The 22,497-nt window shown below is 54.3% G+C and overlaps 1 protein-coding gene across 1 annotated transcript; it reads right to left on the reverse strand.

The window, feature by feature from the left end:
- Positions 1-1,277: 1,277 nt before the first annotated feature.
- On the reverse strand, positions 1,278-22,254 carry LOC113913202 (glycolipid transfer protein). The gene is made up of 5 exons (XM_027577272.2): positions 22,026-22,254; positions 8,372-8,430; positions 7,259-7,392; positions 4,383-4,533; positions 1,278-2,477 (listed from the first exon to the last, which is right to left on the reverse strand). The coding sequence occupies exons 1-5, from the start codon at positions 22,126-22,128 to the stop codon at positions 2,295-2,297; spliced, it is 630 nt and encodes a 209-aa protein (XP_027433073.1). The 5' UTR covers positions 22,129-22,254; the 3' UTR covers positions 1,278-2,294.
- Positions 22,255-22,497: the final 243 nt, after the last annotated feature.

Raw genomic sequence — 22,497 nt, forward strand, 5'->3', positions numbered from 1 at the left:
TATTTGTCAGAGAGAGAGCACACAGACAGGCACACCAGCGGGGGGGCGGGGGGGGAAGGGCAGAGGGAGAAGCAGGCTCTCCGCTGAGCAGGGAGCCAGATGCGGGAGTCGATCCCAGGACCCTGGGGTCATGACCTGAGCACTTAACCGACTGAGCCACCCAGGCGGCCCTCTTTTTTTTTTTTTTTTAAGTAATCTCTAACCCCAAAGTGGGGCTCGAACTCACAACCCCAAGATCAAGAGTTGCATGCTCTATCGATGGAGTCAGCCAGGTGCCCCAAGAAAGGCTGTTTTTAAAAGGAAGATGCAGAATTTTTTTTACGTGTTGGCAGAACTTTGTGTTTCTAGGAAACCTGAAGTGAAAAAAAGCCTAAAAAGCAGTTACAGCTTAGAAAGGCCGATAGCATTCCTAGACCAGCAAGGGTGGGAAATATGAAATCGGAGACATTAAGAAACTTGGTTCAGGTGTCCAACCCTTGGTTATGCCAGAGGCAGCCTTCCAAACTGGCTACTAGACTGCATTGAGCAGGAGACTCTTGAAGGCGTTCCATCATTTTCAGGGTCACGTTCGGATCCCCTCAGAGCATGATTATGTGCGTGCATGCACGCACACAACCTGCTGTGTGTCAAGCCACCAGGTCTTTGCCTAGACCTTCGAGTGTACCTGCCTCTCCCCCTCTGCCAGGCTCTTCCGTCCCCCCGCCCCTTCCACAGAGGCTCAGGGCGCGCTGTGACTCTCTCAGAGGCATCCCAGGATGTGGCCCCTCATCTGTGGCCCCGGGCACTGATGACTGTCATCACTGTTGATTTGCTGGCCCAACTTGCCCCCCCCCCCCCGCCTCCCCGACTATCAACTCTTGGAGGAGCAGGAATGAAGTAAGATCAAGCTGCTCCCTCCACTTAATGCTAGTATTGGAGGAAGCATCAGCCTGTGAAAAAGTGCAAATAACTCTGCAGGTTAGGGAGGCAATCGGGATTGCTGGGGACTGGGGCGAAGTGGAGAATACATTTGTCCACTTGTCCCATCCGGCCAAGGGGGGGAAGTCATTTCTCAGCGCTTGCCACGCAGTCTGGTTTTTTTTTTTTTCAAAAGCTGCTAGAAATCAAGATTTGTGTGTGAAATTTCCCACGTTTCTCAACGTGGCCACCACTTCTATTTTTGTAAACCATGGAGGCCAGAAGATAGGTCCCTGGCTGGTCCCCAGTTGTAACCTCTGTTCCAGGGCCGGGGGTGGGGGGCAGGGGGAGGAATCATGAACCAAAACAGCACACCGATGTGATTCCAAAATAGAGATTTATTTATTAAGGATCATTTAGTTTCTTGCATAAAAATCACCAGTTGTTCCTCATTGGGTTTTGAACACACATCAATTCTTTTGGGGTTGCTTTGTTTACCCCAACACTTTAAAAAATACAGCTCTTTTTCAGCGCCAGGAAGGACAGTTAAGGCAGTGAGGCATTTTCTTGGGTCTCAGATGGAGGGTTCACCCTCTCCCCCTTGAGAGAATACACATGGTAGGTAGTTTCTTAGGTTGGAAAAGCTGTCCCTGAAGAAGATAACTATGCAGAAGAATGCAAACATAGTCATCTGTGGTCACTTATTTGTGCCTGATAGCTTTAAAATAACCCCCTTCCCCTTGGCCATCAAAGGCTTGCTGGTTGGTTTCAGCTATAAAAACACTGTCTGGCAAAAGACAGTAAGAAAGAGCGGGATCGCTAATGAAAGAGTTGTGAGGTCGGGCCGTGCAAACCACATGAGAACACATACCAGTTTGCTTTTTTAAAAAAAAAGAATGCCCACCACAGGGGCCCTGTATAATTTCCAATCAAACTCCTCATGGTCCTTAAAATACCCAAAACATCATTCGGCCAGATCCTGAGGACACGTGCTGCTTCTTTTTCAAGTGAGGTGTGCGACACACGGTTCCCCCTAGAGTTATGCTCCGCATGGGGGAAGAAAAGGAAAAAGAAACAAACAAACAAACAAAAAACCGCTCGGACTTGATTAGAAACATTAATTGATTTTTACCACACTGAAACGGAGGGCTAGCGGTCTGTGCTGTTGTGAAGTTCAAAGGGGATTCGGAAGTAAGATCGTTGTTTATTGCTCCGTTAGGATAACCCCCCAAAATGACTTTTAAACAAGAGAACCAGGGCTGGCTGTGCCCTGCAAGCCCCCCCCCGCCCCTCCGCCCCCAGCCTCCAGGCAGTTCCCGGGGCGGCCGGCTGGCTGGCTTCACAGTGATGCGGTTCGAATGGTGCTGCGAGCACCCCCCTGCCCCCGCCGGACGTGCCTACACCTTGTAGTTGAGCTCGGCGTTCATCTTGGTGTACATCTCGTAGATGACGTCGATGGTGGCCGTGTAGTTGACCAGGAAGAGGCGGACCTTCTCCAGGCACTCCTCCTCCGTCACGTTCTGCCCCTTGGAGAGCGCTTTCAGGAAGTCGGACTTGTAGGGTGCCGCGAACAGCGCTGCCTTGAGACGGGCAACCGGGGGGGGGGGGGCAGCATGGCGTTAGGGGACCGGCGGGGCCACCAAGCGGGGCTGCCGGGCCGGGGACAGCGAGCTTCTGGGAGGGGACGTCGCCGGGGCCCGTGCTCCTCGTGGCGTGGGAAGGGAAAGGAAGAGGGAGATGTGCGTGCCCGTCTACCCCCGTGAGGGAAAGCAGGACGGACACGAGCTTTGGGGGCCGACAGACCTGGGTTCAAATTCCAGCTTGTGCCGCCGACTAGCTGTGAGCCTTGAGCAAGTTACTTAGCCTCTCTGAGCCTCAGTTTCCTCATCTGTAAAATGGGGATGATGATGGCACCCACCGAGTCAGGTTGCTCTTGTAAAGGATCAAGGGGGTGGCGCCCGGTGCTCGGCATGGTACCAGGCACAGGGAAGCTTGCCCAGCGCTGAGCAGCCTCTGGCCTCTGGGTCCCCTGCTCTGGAGAAGGCAGACCGCGGGAGGTGACTGCTAATATGGACCGTGGCTTCTCTTGTCCTTCAGGGGACGATGCTTCCCTAACTTTCAGGGCTTCCCTGATCCGTGAAAAGAACTGAGAACCTGGGGCGCCTGGGTGGCTCAGTTGTTTAAGCGACTGCCTTCGGCTCAGGTCATGATCCTGGAGTCCCGGGATCGAGTCCCGCATCGGGCTCCCTGCTCAGCGGGGAGTCTGCTTCTCCTTCTCACCCTCCTCCCTCTCATGCTCTCTGTCTCTCATTCTCTCTCTCAAATAAATAAATAAAATCTTAAAAAAAAAAAAAAAAGAACTGAGAACCAGAAATGCACAGAAATGCAGAACCGGAAAGAAAAGGGTGCAGCTGGATGAGAAGCGTGGGCTGAGTCTGACAGGGTGAGGCACCTATAAACAGTGTCACACGGCAAATGCCGACGGCAAGACCCCGAGGACCTGAGTGTAAACCGTGCGCCAGGCACTCTGTACACATTAACTTGTGCCATTTTCACTACGACCCTTGGAGATGGGGCCGAGTTTACACCCATTTGAAAGATGAGGATGCGAAGGCTCAGGGAGGTAGAATCCCAGACCCTGCTTACTGTGTGACCTGGAGCAAGACACTTAACCTCTCTGAGCACCAGTTCCTCATCTGTGAAGCGCGGGTGAGGACGCACCCACTCCATGGTGCCTTTGTGAAGAATACAACCCGTGGGCAGCCCGCCCCGGGCCAGGTGCGCAGGACACACCGTTGTCACCCAGGTGCTGGGTGTGAGGACTCGGCAAGGGAGCAGCACACAGGGAGGGCCGGGCTTCATGGCGCCCACCCAGAGGTGGCCCAGCCCTTCCTGCCTACACCCAGACTGACTGCCGGCCCAGCCTGTGCCCTGCGGGAAAGAGGCCAGCCTGTCAGACCCCGGTGACAGGGGGACGGGGATGGGCCAGGACCGGCTGGGCAAGATGAGCGGGCCGAGAGAGGCAGGGTGGCCAGCAACAGTACGTAGGGCACCCCAAGGGCTCTTTCATCGCTGGAGTGGGCCTCTCAGCCTGGCGACCCTGGGGTCCCCCTTTCCAGAAACCCCGCCCAGTGTCATCCCAACATAAACCACCAAGACCCCCGTGGGCCAGTGTCTCTTCAGCAGATGCCCCAGGGGGTATGGGAGCCTTTCTTCTCTTCCCTGCCCAGGGTGAGGATCTGGGCAGAATTCGAAGGGGCCAAACAGGCCCGCCCACCAGCAAGAGTCTCTGCCAGGCTTTCTCCCATGGCCCCCCAGTTGGGCCTCACGGGACACAGAAACCCCACGGAGCATCTACAGTAGCACCCACTGCGGCCACGGATGGGACGGGGCAAGCGCACAGGGTGGGGCCACACAGATAGGGAGACCTTCTGGAGCCCCGGGGGGCCCACAGCTAAGGAGCGGCAGGTGTGGGGCTGGCTCACCTGGAAGATCTTCTGCACAATCCAGCCGTGGTACTTCTTGAGGGCCATCTCGTAGGCCTTGGTGGCGTTGACACGGATGAGGTTGGGGTGATTCTCATCCTGCTCCCCGTCGCAGATGCTCTGGAGGAAGACCTGGATGAAGCGGAGGCCTCTGCAGCCCAGGAGAGAGAGACAGCTCTTCAGGACCATGCACGCTCCTGCCCGTCGCCCTGCCAGCGCACCCCTGCGTGTGGCGGACCCTGACACACTCGGACTCGGGCACGTGCCGTGCACACTCGGCGGCGGTCACTCCTCAGGTGTTATCCTGAGCCCGGCTTACGTGTAATGTGACCACCCAGCTCAACGCAGCCTCTCCCCAGCACCTTGCTGACTGCCGTCCCCGCTGGGCTGTAAGGTCTGCGAGGCAGGTCTGGGCCCACCTTGCCCATTTCTGTGTCCACGTGACCTCCCCTGGGTTGGCACGCGGCAGGCGGCTGTCAGCGCTTGAGGACTGAAGACACAGCGCTGGCCCTCCCAGGGCTCACGGACCATGGACTCTGGACACACTGGGCACGCTGACGAGCCTGGCCCTGTGCCCGGGCTCCCCACCCCCACCACGGCCCCAAGCCACTGTCTGCACTCTCCAGCGGCCACTTGGGCCCTTCCTCCAGGGGAAGAACAATGCTTTAAGAGCCAGGAGAAAGCCATGGCCACGGGGTACAGCAGGGAGACTACGTCAGAGATGGGTACATGCTAGTCCCTTAATGCACAGCATTTCATCTCCCACTCCCTCAGCCCCACAATCAGCCCATTTCACGGAGAACACTGAGGCGCCCCCGAAAGTCTTGGGCAAAGGCCAGGATGCAAACCCAGCTGTCTCACCCCTGAGCTGGACTCCTTCCTTTGCAATCCCCCACTGTCCCCCCAGCGTCCCTGGATGAGCTGCTCTGCTCCTTCCCTGCAGGGAGGTAGGGATCGGGTTGGAGGGCTCGCAGGGGCAGGAGCACTGGGACTGAAGGGTCTAACTTTATCACCTGGGAGGTGAAGGGAAGTCCTCTGTACCTGGATCAGAACCCGTAGCCATCAGGGATCAGCCTGAGCTGTGGAACTGAGCCCAGGGCACAATCCCAGCCCTGCCCTGGGTCAGCCACCTCTCTTGAGCCCCTGCCTTCCCCCAGCCCTAATGACCACCCCTCTCCGCAGCAGAGGGGATGAAGCGCCATCTGATCCCGTTGCGGACCAGCCTCATGGCCCTCGGTGGCTCCCCAGGACCCCGGATCATGCTGGGACTCACTTGTCCAATGCCACCTGGTCCCTCCGTGCTCCCGCCTCGCATCCAGAGCCTGCTGGACCAGACCCTCCCAGAGCAGCAGACGCACCGGGCCTCTCCTGCCCTCCTGCCTCTCAAAGGCCTCAATCTCCTGGGACCCTCCTGCTCAGTCCTAGAGACTCTGCTTGGCATCCCTCCTCCAGGAAGCCTTCCCTGATCTCTCTCCGCTCCAGGCTCTGCTATCCTGCTGTCAGGATCCACCCACCAGCCTGATGCCCCGGCCAGGCTGTGATACCCCCAGTGGGGCCCTGCCTCATTCAATGTGGCATCCCCCACACCCAGCAGGTGCTTATTACGTGCTCAGCCTGTTGGCATCTGCCTTCACCTGCCCTCCCAGTCACTTGGCTCGGTCCATCTGACCTGGACACGAACAACCTAACCGAGCTGAACATCACCATCTGCCTTGCTCCTCCCCAGAAACGCACAGAGCGTGCTGATGGGTAGACCAGGGCAGTTCTCATCCGGGCCTGGGAGTCTCCCGTTGATGACAGACCAAAGTGGGCAGCTCGGTGGGGGCAGTTTCTGCGATGCTGTAAGGATGTTAATCATAGCCCACCTCCCCCGTGACGCCCACTAGGCTGCACCCTCCAGGGAGCTGGCTCCTCCTGTTCCATTTCACCAAAGAAGTGTGTGGTGGGGAGAGGGGACTAGCTCCAGGGGGTGAGAGGCGAGACAGGAGAGGAGCACCCTTCTTGACGCCTGACTCCAGGCCCGAGAGAGGGCAACACTGGGCACATCTGTGGGGCCAAGAGTGCATCCCTGGCTTCATAGTGGCTGCCAGTGGTGTCTGCCCAGCTAAAAGAGAATTCTGTAGCTGGTAGAGAGCAGTGTGAAGGCAGCAAGCAAGCTGCCTGGCCTCTCTGAGCCTCAGTGGCCTTGTATGTAAGATGTAAGCCAGATACAACCGTATCTGGCTTCACGTATTTGCTGGAAGGACAATATAGAGAGAGATTAGGAGCATTCTCAAGTCGAGGGTAAGATTGTCTGGGTTTAAATCCCATATCAGGGTACCCTGCCCCCAGCCCAGGAGACAGATCTGTGCAAGGTAGATAGAGTTCCTTCTCCTCAAGACACTGTATTTCTGTCATAATATACGAATCTACCACGTGCACGATGTAACCAGCCCTAGATACAACACCTTTGTGCAGTGCACAACCTGCACAACTGTGCTTGGCCACTGAGTCCCAGCTCTGGTCGTGTGACTTTGGCCCATGATTTGGCCTCCAGAGCCCCAGCGGCCTCCCTCTGTGAGATGGGGATAACCACCACTCCTAACTCCCAGCACATGAAATAGGATGAGGCGCAGGAACTGTTTAGCACAACGCCCAGAGTATGCACTCACTTGCTAGGTCTCTCTGATGGGGCTGGAACAGGGAGTGTCACCATCGGGTGGGCCTTGGCCCTGTGGGCGCTTTTCCTCAGCTACTAACTAGCATCACACAAGGGAGCCTATGTGAAAGAAATGGAGGTGACCTCGCAGGGCAAGACTAGGGCCGGACGTCCATCTTCTGCAGAGCAGGGCCCCTGGGCTGCACCGCCACACACACCCGCCACCCAAGCCTGTCACCTTTTCAGCCACATCAGCGCCAGCGTGGCTCCGACTTTGGGCCACTCTGCTCCATACATTTCCTTCTCCACCTCCAGGATGTTCTGCAGGGTCCGGAACTTGGCCGGGTTGGTGTCGTACACAGCCTTGATTTTCTGGAACGGAGCACATGGAGTTTTCCCCTTGGAAAAGCTGTCCTCCCAGATGGCCGGCCCACGTGCTCAGTCGGGGAGCACCACTCTCCTTCCCACCTGCGCCAGGCCCGGCAGTGGGGCTGGGACCACTAACTGCCATGGCTGGTTGCATTTATCAAGCACCTTCTGTGGGCCGAGAGGGGCCAAGTGCTTTATGGGTGCTGCTTTATTTGGTCCGCACAGCGATCCCGATGTTGCTCTGTCATCTCAGTTTGCAGATGAGGAGACCACGGCTCAGAGAGGGGACACTGACAGCTGGTACAGGCGGCCATGGGTTCTAGCGCAGACAGGCTCCAGAGGCCATGTCCTCCAACCCTCACCACTGAGAGCCCCTCAGACACCGAGCGTCTGCGGACAAGCGCTTTGGGATTCACAGGTGTGAAGGAACGAGGCTCCTGAGTTGGAGCCAGGCAGTTCAGATCAGAATCCCACCTCTGCCCCTTCCTTGCTGTGTGACCTTAGGTGAGCCTCAGCTTCCTCATCTGTAAAATGGGGATAATGGCAGACCAGCCCCAAAGGGCTGCTGGGATGTACCCAAGCCTGCAGGCCAGGCCCTACATGGATGCTCACAGGGAGAGGGTCAGTGGCTGGGGGGATGGCAGCGGGAGCTCCCAGGAACAGGGAAGGGAAGGGCCAAGCCGATGCCCCTGTGGACTTTGGAGTTTATTTCTTATTTGGTTGGGGTGGATACAAGAACCAGGTACCTGCTCTGGTGAACCCTTCAGACTGTGGTCCCTGTCAGGTTGTGATTGGGGGGCATGACTGCAAAAGAGGACCGGGAACCTTGAGCCCTGAGCTGGATGAGCTGAGGGCCAAGCCCATTTTCCACATCTCCTTCCTGTTTCTCAAGCTTGTGGCGGGGAGCGGGGCACTGGTGTCCAGAGCTGGTTTAGATTCCCGATGTAGGCTCCACGCTGTGGCTGCTGGGCCAAGTACATACCGTGATGTTGCCGCTTATGTCTGCCTTGATGGGAGTAAACACTGGGGACCCGAGGCAATCTGGGGACAAAAAAAGAGAGATTCAGATTCCCAGCCAGGATGAAGATTGAGGAACGCCACAGGCCACGGAGGCTTGGGAACAGGAAGGAGGGTCACTTGGTGTGTTGCGGGAAAAGCCGAGCTATTCATTGGTGTTGAAAAGGCTCATGGGCAAGTTAAGATTGAGTGCTGGGCCCCAGGTGAGACCAGTTTCTTGCTGCAAGACTTGTCAGAGCCTTTAAAATGCAACTGGAGGGGCGCCTAGGTGGCTCAGTCGCTAAGCGTCTGCCTTCGGCTCAGGTCAGGATCCCAGGGTCCTGGGCTCGAGCCCCGCATCGGGCTCCCTGCTCCGCGGGAAGCCTGCTTCTCCCTCTCCCACTCCCCCTGCTTGTGTTCCCTCTTTGGCTGTCTTTCTCTGTGTCAAATAAATAAATAAAATCTTTTAAAAAAATAAAATAAAATGCAACTAGAATATCTAGGGGGCAAACCCTTTCGTCCACAGTGCCCTTTCTCCCTTGGATAGCACTGTCCAGAACTTTCTGCAGTGATGGAGATGTTCTGTATCTGCACTAATATGGACCCCAAGTGGCTACTGGGCACTTGAAATGTGGTGTGACTGAGGAGCTGGATTTGTGATTTTATTTGACTTCCATCCACTGAAATGTGAACGGCACATGTGGCCCGTGGCTCCCGTACTTAACAGCACAGCTGTAAAGTACCTTGCAGAACTAATGCTCTGATAAACCCATCGTGGTCAATAAGGCAGATCACTGAGCAGCTGCCCAGTATGCACACTGAGGAATCTTATGAGGCAGAGGAGGGGCCAGATTTATTAAAAATGACTTTCTCAGGTGCCTGGGTGGCTCAGTTGGTTAAGCGACTGCCTTCAGCTCAGGTCATGATCCTGGAGTCCCGGGATCGAGTCCCGCATCGGGCTCCCTGCTCAGGAGGGAGTCTGCTTCTCCCTCTGACCCTCTTCCCTCTCGTGCTCTCTCTCATTCTCTCTCTCTCAAATAAATAAATAAAATCTTTAAAAAATGAATAAATAAATAAAAAATAAAAATGACCTTCTCATTCACCAGCTTCTAAGAAAGAAACGAGCTGGGCACTCAGAGGCTCCATGGTTCTGAGACCCTGCTTTAGAGCCCAGGAGAACATGCCCGCAATGGCATCCCTATCACTTAACAGACATAAGGAACGCGGGCTCGACCCCCCCCTCCCCAGCTCTGCACGCACGGGCAGTGTGGGCTGGGGTGTTGTCCCTTCAGCTCCCCCGGCCTCAGCTTTCCCATCTGGCCAGTGGGACAACAGGCCCAATCAGACATGCCACAGGCAGGACTTGAAACAGTCCACTTCCAAGACGCGTGTTTTGTGTATCTCTGGAATCGGAATGTTCTTAACTGGAGGGTTTTTTTTTTTCCCTTCGTGGTCCCATTCCTGGGGCTACCAGTGACACCTCTGAGTTGAGAAAAGGCAGACCTAGAAACTGGTAGACCTGAAATGTGAGCGGCCTGTGGGCTGCCCGCCCCACTTCCCTCCTTTGTGACCCCCTGGCAGACTGTCACGAGGACCAGAGATGAGCAGGCTCAACGTGGACTGCACCCTCAGAGTCTGAAGACAGCTGAGCTCCCCCAACACGTTCTCCCTGTCCTCAGTGCTGCGTCCAGACACCTGCCACGCCTGATCCAGAGCCCAGGGGACAAAGACGCCCAAGCAGGCCGGGCGTGGGTACCAGACCCACAGAGGGTCAACGCCAGTGCTAGACTCTCCTTGCCCGGCCGGGGCCTCGGTGTGCACACCACATTGACCGCACAGGAGCAGAGGACTGGGGGGCGGGAGGGAACATCCACAAGCTGCATTCCACCCAAGGTGACCCAGCACACCTGGCCAACCATCTGGAACAGTCTGAGCACAGCTGTTAAAGGAGGTGCACTGGGGAAACAGCTTGAAGACACTAGAAATGAAATACCCCAAAGCCCAAGGGAAAGAAAGTGCGGTAGGCACCCAGCCAGGTGGGGTTCGAATCCTGCCCCAACCATGCCCCCATTGAACAAGTCTCCTTGCCTGTGTGCCTCAGTTTCCTCTCACATCAAAACGGGCAATAATAGTACTCAATTCATAGGGTTGTCACAGGAATTAAAAACCATGCACTGGATGCATCTAGGAGAGTGCTCGGTGCATGAACACTCAAGAAATGAACTTTGATCATTTTTGTGACCTCAAGCTCCATGGTCCAGCAAACGCCACCCAGATGTCACCCAACTGTGCTTATAAGCCACCAGGCCCTGCAGAATCTCTGCCGAATGGGAACCCACTTGGCCTGTGCGGGCAAACCTCCCTCCAGGGGGCCGTGCCGGCCGCGGCTCCGAGGTACTGGGCCAGGGCTCTGGGCACTCAATCCTGAGCACTCCGGCCTCACAGACCCACCTGCCGAGGGCACTCAGAAGTGAGCCGACTACTCCATCCTGCTCTTTAATCTTGCCCGGCAAGCCACTGACATCATCCAGCAGAAGCCAACCTGGAGAGGTTGTGCCATTTGCGTGCCCTGCGGCGTGTTACTACTGGGTCCCACAAAGGACAAGGCCTTCTAGACTTAACGAATAATGCAAGCGAGCCAAGACCCCCACCACCACCCGCGGTGCCTGTTCCCCTCTTGCCCGTGCAGCCAGGGGCCACCAGTGCCGATCCTCACTGGGGCCAGCCAGCCGCCATGGATGTGCCGCGTGGGGACCGGCACAGCCCCTCTGGAGGCATGGCTGCTCCCCAGCGCTGGCTGACGGCTTCAGGTCCCCACCTTCCAAAAAGGCAGACTGTCTAAACATACCGGGTGAAGTGATGGATGGCGAGCCAGGGGCAGTCAAACATTAACAGCAGAGTAGAGGTGGTGGGCATACAAATACTCGCCGTAAAATTCTTCCAGTTTTGCCCTGTGTTTGAAAACGGTCATATAAAATGCTTGGGGAAAAGTCAGGGTTCTTTTTGTTGTGTGTGGTTGGTTGGTTGTCGCTCCTAAAGTCATGTATTTTCCTTTTCCTTTTTTTCCAAGACCGTTTCACCATGACAGTGCTTGTGATCCTGCGTGTAACTCTGTTTACACTCTGTCTCCAGCCCTTGGACTTGAACTTTGAGAGGGCAGGGACCAGGTCGCCTGGGTTGCCCCGTGTCCCCAGCGCCCAGCAAGCGGCCGGACCCCGTCGGGCACTCGGGCGGCATCTGTGGCCTGGATGAGGTGGGACACCTCCCGCCAGGCTCGTCGGGCTGCAGGCTGACTGCAGGGCAAACCTGCCAGGGGAGAAGGAGAAAGCCTCGGGCACCTCCGCCAGAGGCCATTGTCAGCCGTGCCTGCGCGGTAGACTGGCGCGGCCGGTGACTCGGGGCACTCGACGTGCATTTCAGAGATGCAGAGAAACAGCCTCCGGCCTCCTGGGCTCTGAAAAGGCTCTTGTGCGGTTCGGAGCGGCCCGGCGGCCCTGGTGGCCGGAGAAAGGCTTTTTGTTCCCCGTTCCCCTGCCAGTGCGCTCTGCGGGTCACGAGGCCGCGTGGTCAGCAGGAGCCGGGCCCTGACAGCAGCGGTTTTGTGTGGCCTGGCCGGTGCGCTGGGACAGAGCTTCTGCTCCACTGGGGGCAGGAATGCAGGCCGAGAGCCGAGCGGGAGCTGGGTGGGGGAGGCGGAGGGTGGGGGGCAGACCCCAGAATCCACTTCCAGCAGGGCAGGCATGTCTGTGGACCCTACAGCAGAGGTGGGTTTAGGAGCGCCTGGAAGCAGGCCACCTGGGGTCACGGAAGGAGCAGTGTGGAGCTCGGGAGTCTGCCGCTTGGGGTTCAGCTCTCAGGTCTGGAGTGACTGTGGATCAGTGACTCAGCCATGCCAGACTCGGGCCCCTGCTTGCTGGCCACAGCCCACAGGAGCCAGGTGAACGGCGGGGCGGGGGTGGGGGGGTGGTGTGCTCCGGGTGTAGTTGAACTGACACCTTGACACCTGCTTCACCGTGACCCACCCAAGGCCACCAGGCCCAGAGAAGCCAACAGAGCTGCCTAGGGTCACACAGAGGAAGCCAGGCACTCAGACATAATTACAGGACCAAGGCTGGTTCCACCACTCCCTCGCCTTTCTTTCTAGAATGTTTCCATCCCGTGTGAACTCAACCAAAGGGGGAGTACTCTGACAGGAAAACCAGAAGATGATTTTAATCACCAAGCACACGGTGGCCTTTCGAATAGTTTAAACTCAGGCCTGCCCCTGCTCCAGACAGAACGTGACACTATCCAAGCTTACCTTTCCTATAGTATGCAACCCTGCCCCCAAATTACCTTTCTTGTTTTACCAGTTTGGCAGATACCTCAAAGTTGTTTTTCATTGTTGTCAGCAAATAGGCTCTTTAAAATGCCATCCAGAAGCCCTTCTGCCAGGAGGGAGGGAGGGGGCTTGGAAGGCTTCCTGGTTTCTCCTCCAACCTCCAGGGAGAAAGGAAGTAGTCTTAAAAAAACAAAAGCCAAACAAAAAACCAAAAGAGAAATCAGATATAACTCCACGATTTTACTCCATGGGACCAACTCTAATGAGTGCAGATTCTCAATACAGATAAGCCTTGGTTATCTGGAATATGTGGCAAATGGCCCCTTCTGTTTGGTGTGGAAGGTTTTTCTAAGCCTGCTACTCAACCCACGAGGCATGAAGGAAAATACCAAAAATCTGATTACAAAATCCAGAGACCTCCTGTATGGGGCATGACGAGATATTCATCACTGATCACAGGTCAACAACAAACTGATGGTTGGGGGTGCTGATCAGTGAAACAAACCACGGACTGAAGATTATTATCCCTAATATGTAAAGAGCGCTAACAAATCAATAAAAAACCCAACTCAACAGAAAAATGGCAAATCACAGAACAACAATAAAATGCCTTATCTCAGTAATAAGAGAATAAAATTAAAGCAATGAAATATTTTCTACCAAGTTTTATGAACACACTGACCTGTAGTTCAACCATTCTGTATGGAACTCATCAAAATGTAACACAAACGCCCCTGCTTTTGAACAGCACACCATGCACGGTTTTCTAAACAGGGTCATCATGGAAAATATGAATTATGATAAAGGTGTGACCCAGTAACATCACAGACCCCCTCGACCCTTCACTAAATGGCTCTGCACAGTTTAAAAGAAACTCGTCTAGAGGGGTGATGGTCACTTCCTCCTGCTTTCTCTGCAGTGCTTTCATTCTGCTAGATACTTGGAAAATAAATAGCCAACTGTGTCAGCATCACCCGCAAAATGTGGGTACCAAGTGAGCAGTTTGTACCTGACCTCTGTGACGATTCTGGCTGGACCACCTCCTACCTGGGTCTTCAACATAGTTCAGATGAGTGAGAGTGCCAGAGAGCAGAATTCCCCATGAGCCAGCAGTCACCATATGCCACCCAGAGTCAGACGCATTTCTGCTTTCTCCGGCCTCAACGTGGTTGGAAAGCAACAGTCGCTGTGCTCTGAGCGAGACCACAGCATGCTCGACGCATGCTGCCCCACAAGACCTGCCTGACACTGGACACCAGGGTAACCCGACTGCCCTCCCTAGCCCACCCTCTCATTGCCTCTCAGGAATGCAAAGCCTTCCATTTCTTAGACACGCGCCTTCACTTTCAGCCTGCGTGATTCAGGACGGAAAACACCTAGCCCAACCCATAAATACTTACTCCAGAAAGGAAAGAGGATGCCTGTGTCCTTGATGCTAGGAGCCTGGTTTGGGAAGGTTCTAGTTCAAGTTCAATTCTTTTTTCCAATAGCCAGACAATAAGGTTTTGTTGTTAAAGACGTGGGGCAGATTAACTTTACAGGTCCTCGGTTACAAGGACCATAATGAGAGGCACTCAAATTACAGCTGATGGAGATGAATCATTTATTAATCCACAGGTATGTGGGTGGGTGGGTGTGTGTGTGTGTGGGTGTGTGTGTGGGTGTGTGTGGGGGTGTGTGTGTGGGGGTATGTGTGTGGGGGTGTGTGTGTGTGTGATGGCTCAGTTTGCAACAAGGCCTATTTTGAAGAATAAGAACGCTGAGAATGCCCACCTTCCTAAAACTAAAACTTATTTTTTATTTTTTTAATGTTTTTTATTTATTTATTCATGAGAGTCAGAGAGAGAGAGAGAGAGAGAGAGAGAGAGAGGCAGAGGGAGAAGCAGGCCCCCTGCAGAGCAGGGAGCCCAATGTGGGACTCGATCCCAGGACTCTGGGATCATGACCTGAGCCAAAGGCAGATGCTTAACCATCTGAGCCACCCAGGAGCCCTAAAATTAAAACTTATTATTGAGATAAGGCATTTTATTGTTGTTGTTCTGTGGACTGCCATTTTTTTAAAAAATCCTGGCTAAGGAGGAAAGAATGTTTACAAAACAATCCGAAAACATTGTTTTTAAAAATCACCCCTATGACATGCCAACTCTCTTTGTCCACAGCCTTGAAGTGGGAATGTGGTTGGGAAATGGGTTGTTCTTGCTGTGTGGCCTGGGAGAAAGCAGTTAGCCTCTCTGAGCCTCCTCATTTGTAAAACAAGGCTGGTAATGGACTCCACCTCATCAGGTCGCTGTGAGGCTTAAATCAGGTTGTATGAAGGGATCTGCATGGTCTCTGCCACCTAGTAAGTGCTCCAGAAAAAAGGAAGTATTCTTTATGCTTATTATTATTATTACTATTATAAATGATAACATCATTTCCATCTTTTTCAACTGGCACAGGAAATCCACGAAAGAATGATCCCAATGACTGAGAAATCAAAGGGCAAAGAGAGGAAGAGAGGGACGGAGGAAAGGGGTCTCCACAGATGGGTATGGGTACAATTAGCAGGAAACCTCCAGTCATAAAATCATGACTTCAAATGTATTCCAGACGGTTAAAAACCACGATCTCAGAAGGGAGTGGAGTAAGGAACTGGGGGGAACAGCAAGGCAGAAAATGAAGCATTTCCGAGCACAGGGAAGTGTGAGCTGGCTGGTTTTTATAGGACCCTGGAGAGGGCTTATCAGCTGTAATGACTTAAAAACTCAGCTACAGTTAACACCCTAACAATAAAAAAAAAAAAAAAAGAAGCAGCAGCAGCAGAGAAAAAAGGCCCCGGATACAAGTAACACTGTAAGAAGGTAACAACAGGAGTTAACACCCACCCAGGCCGGTTTTTGAAACAATGAAACCTAAAACCAGAACCCCTGCATTGCCAACCCAGGGCTCAGGGAAATGCCATGTGGGACCCTCCTAGCGTCCCCACTCCCTCACAAACTGGGAGGAAGGGCCAGAAAAAAAGAGCCTTGTCTCTGCCCTGAATAAGACTGCCCTCCCTTGTTGCAGGGCCAGCCCACTTCTAAGCCCCGGGGACCCACTTCCTAGCTGCACCGCCTGGTCAAATCCCTTCACCACTCTGAACCTCAGTGTCTTCCTCTGTAAAATGGCACCAACTCGTCCTCATTCCTGGGGTCATGATGAGCGGCTAGTTCAAAGCTCGGCCCATGCGAGCCACTCAAAATGGGGGTTTTGCTAACTATGATGGGGGTAGGGGGGATGCATTACATTTTACGAAGCCCTCTGTTGCTCATGTCACTCATTCTTTCTTCTTTCGCTTTGAAACCCGCTGCGCAGCTCCACTGGGCCAGGTGTGCTGCTGGGCTCTGGGAGGGCCCAACTTTCCTGTGCCCGTAGGGATCTGCAGTGGGGCCCGGTCCCTCCAAGCAGGCCCATGCTGGAGCTGAGGAGGGCGTCTTGAGCTAGCAAGAAACAGAATGGATGCTTGGGTCTTTTCCCTCCTGTTTCTCCAATTTATTCCCTCTAGGGGCAGAGGCCGGACTTTAGCCCTTGACCTCAGGGCCAGACTTCCCTGGACACGGCAGTTGGCTTGGGCTACCCAAAGTGACTTCTCCCTGCTGGGCCTCAAAAGCAGCCAACCTGCAGCTGTCACGGAGACAAGAGACTAAGATGACAGGGCCAGCGGAAGCCCTCCCATCAGGTGTTCCTCAGATCTTCCTGCGGCTGGGGCTGGGCCAGATCAGGAGCCAGATGCCTCAGAACAATGGCAGGCACCCAGTAGGTGCTCCTCGGGCCAGGGGGCCCTCACCACTTGCAAATGCACTGCCAACTAATAACAAGAGTCTGCAGGCAGTTTCAATGCAAAAACCCATTGCAGAAAGGGTATTTTTGGCTTCTTTCTCCCACAGGACATCGTTTCTTCCTTCTAGAAGTGTCCCTCCCAGGCATACGGGTCTACATCCCGTCCCTAGAGAATCCTGTGCTCAACAGACACTCAACCAAAATGATAACTAACCTGCTATAGTGAGAGGGCTAACAGAGCTTCTTCTCTTTCTGGGGGATATTCTATACAAAACCAAAAATAAACATCTATTTGTCTAAACTTAACAAGCAAAACAAAACACTGCAGGGATCTGACAGGTGGTCCCAAGTCCCGGAAGGTGCTTATTGCAATGGGGAGAATAACTTCCCTTTAGAGGAGTTATCCCCTTCTTTAGGAAGGGGAATTCTTACTCATAGACCAAGGGTGCTGGTGGGGCTGGTTCCCAGGCGGGTTAATGCCATGTCCCAATTACAGGAAAATCTGACCGGTTTGGGACCTCCCCACTGGAGGACTTCTATATCCTACTCATTCAAACTTGCATTCAAATGAGCAAGGGTTATGGGCCCCGCTGGGCAGGCCGATGATGAGGCACACACCTCAGAGGAAACCGGTATATCTGGTGTGCCGTACCCAGCATCTTGGGCAAATCACTGTGGGGCCAGCAGAGCCCTGGACTTCTTTGGTCCAGGCTGACTCCGCAGTGGATGGGGGGTTCTCTCTCACACAGGAAGCCGGGAGAGCAGGCGGGCACACACAAGCTAAAACCACTGCGTAAGGAGTTCTGAGGCTGGAGTTCTGAGTTCTAGGCAGACTCTACTGGTTAACACCCCCTGCCCCCGGCTGTGTAACCCTGGCCAAGTCACCTAACCTCCTGGGCCTCGGTTTCTCTGGCTGTATAACAAGAAGATTATTCTGTGCTCTGGGCTGCCAAAAACAGAGCAAGCACTGAACCAAAGGGATGGGAAATCACTCTTTCTGGGGTTTTCCCCTATGACTACTTGACAAGCACCAGATAGGTGTAAGGCCTGATTCTCTGGACATCCGTTTAATTAAGAGAACTGAATGAAGAAAAATCACCCCCAGAATTTGGATTTCAGGAGCTGAGAGATGGAAATCATCCCCTTCTGCTCCTGCATCTTAGTTTCTCCCTAAACAGTGAAAGCAAACAGGTGTGATGTCACGCGCCACATCTGACCTGGAGCAGTGTGTTAAGAAAAACACCAAGGTTGTGTCTAGACTCAAAGGGAGAGAACAGGGTATGATTGATTAATAATGTCTGCTGTGGGTATGGTTTATGAGTTATGTATTTTAATTTAGAAAGCGAGAGAAAAGCAAAACTGCTTCTGGAAAAAAACCAGGAAAAAAAAATGAGAAAGGAACCAAAAGCATTCACTCAGCAAATACCACTAGCTCGCCCAGGGCTAGGCACTGAAATAGCTCAAAGTCACAGAATGTGATAGGTTCTACAGTAGTCTAAGGGAGTTAGGAAAGACTTTCTGGATGAAGCAACTTTCCCATGGAGATAAGTGGAACCCAGCCAGGCAAAAGGAAGGTGGTAGGCTGGAGAGGAGTGGTGTGCCAGGCAGAGGCAAGGGATAGCATGGTACCACTTGTGGGGCTGTAAGGATACATAGAGGCTACAGCACAGATTTGAAGGTGGGGTAATAGGCAGCCACTGAGGCTTCTAGGCAGGGAGTGACGATGAAATGACATCTAAGTCTCTCCCTCCTCCTCTCCTGCTCCCTCCGCCCTCTAATTGTTAATGCTGGAGGACATTGCTGCATAATTGACCTAAAAGATGAGAGAGCAGGCCTCACAAAAGTCAGTTGCAAGCTGATCACTCAGAGGTGAGATCCAATTACTGGGTCAAGGTAGAGAAGATGGACAAAGGGCTGGACTCTAAGTGGACATAGTAAAAGCTGGAGAGAAGGAAGAAGGGCTAACCCACATCTGACCTGCAGCACCAAGAATCAGCATCCACCCAGCCCAGGCTATTCTGTCACAAACCACACGGGACAAAAGTGAAAGAGATGTGGTTGCTCTAACAGGTTAAAAGCCTTCACATCTGTCGACCTAGCAATTTCACTTCTAAAAATTAGAACTAGCAAAAGAAGTACACAGAGGAACATACACAGGGATGTTCATTGCGGCGTTGTTTACCAGAGCAGACAATGGGAAGTGATGTGAATGTGCCACCGCGGGGGACCAGTTACATAAATGATGGCCACATTCAAACAAAGGCATTCTAAGCAGCCACGAAAAACGACAATCGGCCTGGAAAGATGGTCAGGCTGTAGAACTGGGTGGTAAAAGCAGCTTATACATTTTCCCTTAAAGGTGGATAAAAATGAGTCCACAAGGAAAATACTCTGAAAGGTCGGGAGAGATGCTCTCAAAATAAAGACACACCAACCCAAAAAACCGTACTTCCAAACGTTCTGAGAGGATTAGTGAACGAATCCACATAGAGAGTACTGGCACATAATAAGGGCTCAATAAACAAAAGGGAGATTTTTATTTATCATTTCTTCTTGCTCAATTGTCCCTCGATAAACAGATCTTCCTGGTGGCATTAAATACTTTCTAAAAACACAGCTTTTGGGGCGCCGGGGTGGCTCAGTCGGTTAAGGGTCCAACTCTTGACCTCAGCTCAGGCCTTGATCTCAGGGTCATGAGTTTAAGCCCCACGTTGGGCTCCGTGCTGGGCGTGGAGCCTACTTAAATAAAAATAAATTAAAAAATAAAAACACAGCTTCCAGCCCTTTGCCCTGTGTATATCAAGAACAGTGGTTCTCAGCCAGATTTTGTTGCCTTGCAGATATTTTTGGTTGTCACAACTTGGGAGAGATGAGGTGCTACTGGCATCTAGCCAGGGATGCCACTGAAACATCCTCCAACGCGCAGGACAGCCCCCACCACAAAGAGTGATCCAGCCTCAACTGGCAGCAGCGCCACGGTCCAGGCACCCTGCTTTGGAGGGGACTGTCGCTGCGACCTCCCTCAGACTTCTTGCATCCCTTGGGCCCGACCTGCTCCATTCAAGAGACACACACACACCACCCAGATCATCCAGGTGACCAGATGCTCCCAAGACTTCACAGAGCCCCTGTGTTACAGCCAGCAGGGGATCTCAACTGAGCCCTGAGTCCCAGAGAAAAGTCCCTGGTGGGAGCATCCTTGGAAACCTTAAATCCTCAAGAAAACTCTTCTCCCCAGGCAAGCATAATGGTTCCAAATGGATCATCGCATTTTTTTTTTTTAAGAGTGCTAAGAATGATTCTGTGTGGGCCAACCCACTGGAGCTTCTGTATCAACGGCACTTCTGTCAACAGATGTGATGGCCCACGCACACAGCTCACAGCAAAGACAAGGGTCCTTTGAGATCAGGGGAAGGGAGGAGGGGCTGCTCTTCAGCCCCGACATCACAGCACTGCTGGTTCCAGCGGCCACCATCCCCTTTCCTCTGAAACCAGACAGATAATCACATCCAATAAGCCCCCCACCCGCCCACCGCCCCGGGGCTGCAGACCAGCGGTACATGCACCAGTGCCGATGATAAGGGATGAAAAGCCCTAAAAGCCCACAGGGCTTAACCCGGGGTTTCTCCGCCTCGACACTGCTAACATCTGGGGCTGGATCGAGTCTTTGTGGCGATGGCTGTTCTGTTCATGGGAGGGTATTTTGCAGCATTCCTGGCCTCTAGCCACTCATGCCAGGGGCACCTCCCTGCATGCCCCCCCCCAAAGCTGTGACAAACAAAAGTGCCCCTAGACATTGCTGGATGTCCCCTGAGGGGGCCAAATTGCCCTCAGTGGAGAACCACTAGCTTCAACAGATTCCGAATCTTTGTCCAGGGCAAGCTGGCTCCGTCCCGTGAATGTTGACAGAACAAGAGGTGGGGTGGGAGGCACTGAAGCCAGTTGGTTCCCAAGCCCCTGCCTGGAGGGTCTATGTTATCTCAACACTGAGATACCAATAATAAGCACATTTCATTCATTCCATGAGTACTGACTAAGCACCTACTATGTGCCAGGCACCGTTCTGGGTACTGAGGATGCAGCAGCGGACATAAAGGACCAAGACCCTGCTCTCGGGCTTCTTACCCAGGTCTGAGGATCATACAAACCCGGCGCCTGCACTCCCTCCAACACTGATTAACCACCTACTATGTGAAGGAACCAAAACTGGATCCAGGAATTCATATGATAAGCAACCCCCACCCCCCCCCCAGGATCTATTTGGCACTTAAGGCCTCAGGGCTCTACACACATTTATTTACTCCTTGCAGCTAGCCTTAGAGATCAGCAACCCCATTTCGCAGATGGGGATCACCCACTAGGGGGAACGTGAGTGACAGCCCAGGTGCCAGATCTCTTCAGTCCCAAGTCAGTGTTAAGGTTCTATCAGTGTGTGGGTTTTAGCTTAACTCTGTCCTGGAAGCTGGTATCTTTCCACAAAGCCACTGAGTGCACCAGCAGGGCAGGGTGCTGGGAAAGCCCACATGGAAGAGAAGAAAGCAGAGGTTCAGGTTGCACCCCTTAGCCAGGACCCGAAAGGCAAAGGGCAGGAGCAGATGGTATTGTCTTCTGTTTCCCATTTTCCATCCAGGGCCTGGGCTGGGCTCAGGGAGGGGAGGAAGGAGGCTCTGAAGCTGGGTTAGGGACTGCCTTCCTCATGCTCCCACAACCTTCCTGGGCCTGACATACAAGGAACGGGTCTTCTTTGAGAGCCCACACCAAGCACCCCGTGTCTGATGGCACCCGCACAAAACAGCTTCCCCTGTCCTGACCCCTGTTCTAAATGGAGGAAAAACCTTAGGTGGTTCCCCCTGTGCCAGAGTTTTGCAACCCCAAGTTCAAAGCCCTCCTCCTCATCCTTCCTGGCTTCCTCGTTTCTCTTTTGGAGTGGGGTGGGGTGTCTTGCATCTGGAATGGGGGAATTCTGAGGAAAGAAGGGTTCACAAGGTGCCGTGAGGGAGAGGCTAGGAGAATAAGGAAAAGAGAGGGCTTACGAAATGGGAGGATTATTTTAAGGGGAGGGGGTTGAAAGTCATTCTGAAAAGGAAGAAGGCAATGGTGGGGGGAGGGATGCTTTCGAGGAGATGGAAGACTGGGAAACTGAGGCTTTGGAAGAGTGAGGGGTTTCTGGGGGAGATGGACCATTGGGGGAGCCCAAGGAAGTGGAGAACTGGGGGCATCTGAAGGATACGGTGGAACGTGAGGTGCCTGGAAATGGAGTGGAGACGGAGCATCTGGGGGTGTCTGGGAAGAGATGGAGGATGTGCCATGTTGGAGAGAGAGAGGATCTGGGAGTGGTCCGGGGTAGGGAGAACTGGGGGTGCCTGGAAGGAAAGGGGGTCTTGGGTGCCTGGGGAAACAGGATTCGGGGTGTCTAGGAGAGGGATGGCTGGAGGATGCTCGGGAGATGGGGGGTTCGGGTGCGTCTGGGAGCGCTCCGGGGCAGAGCTGCGGGCCGGCTCCCCCCTTCACCCCGGCTCACCGAAGAAGGGCGGCAGGTGGGACACCGCCTCCAGGAAGGGCCCCGTCTCGATCTGCTTGTCCGCGGGCAGCGGCTTCAGCAGGTGCTCCGCCAGCAGCGCCATTTCGGGGTCGAGGCCGGCGGTGATGCCCCAGCCGGCGCCGCGGGCGTCCACGCCGCCCCCCGGGCCGCCGCCGTCAGCGCTGGGGCCGTCACTGCCGCCCGCCGCAGACTCCGGGGACGCCAGCGTCACCACTTCCGCCCGCGCCGCGCCCCGCGTAGCCGAGCACTCAGCGCCGCCCGCAGGCCGAGCGCCTAAGCGTTCCGCCGCGCCGCCCCGCCCCTGCCCGCCCGCGCCAATCCGCGCCCGCCGCCGCGCCAGCTGCCCAATCCGCGCCCGCCGCCGCGGGCCTCCGCGCCGCCATTGGGCGGGGGGCGGGGGGCGGGGGGCGGGGGGCGGGGGGCGGGGCCGGCCTGTCCGGCGTGGAAGCGC

Source organism: Zalophus californianus, chromosome 14, assembly GCF_009762305.2.
Source record: "Zalophus californianus isolate mZalCal1 chromosome 14, mZalCal1.pri.v2, whole genome shotgun sequence".
NCBI classification, from domain to species: Eukaryota; Metazoa; Chordata; class Mammalia; order Carnivora; family Otariidae; genus Zalophus; species Zalophus californianus.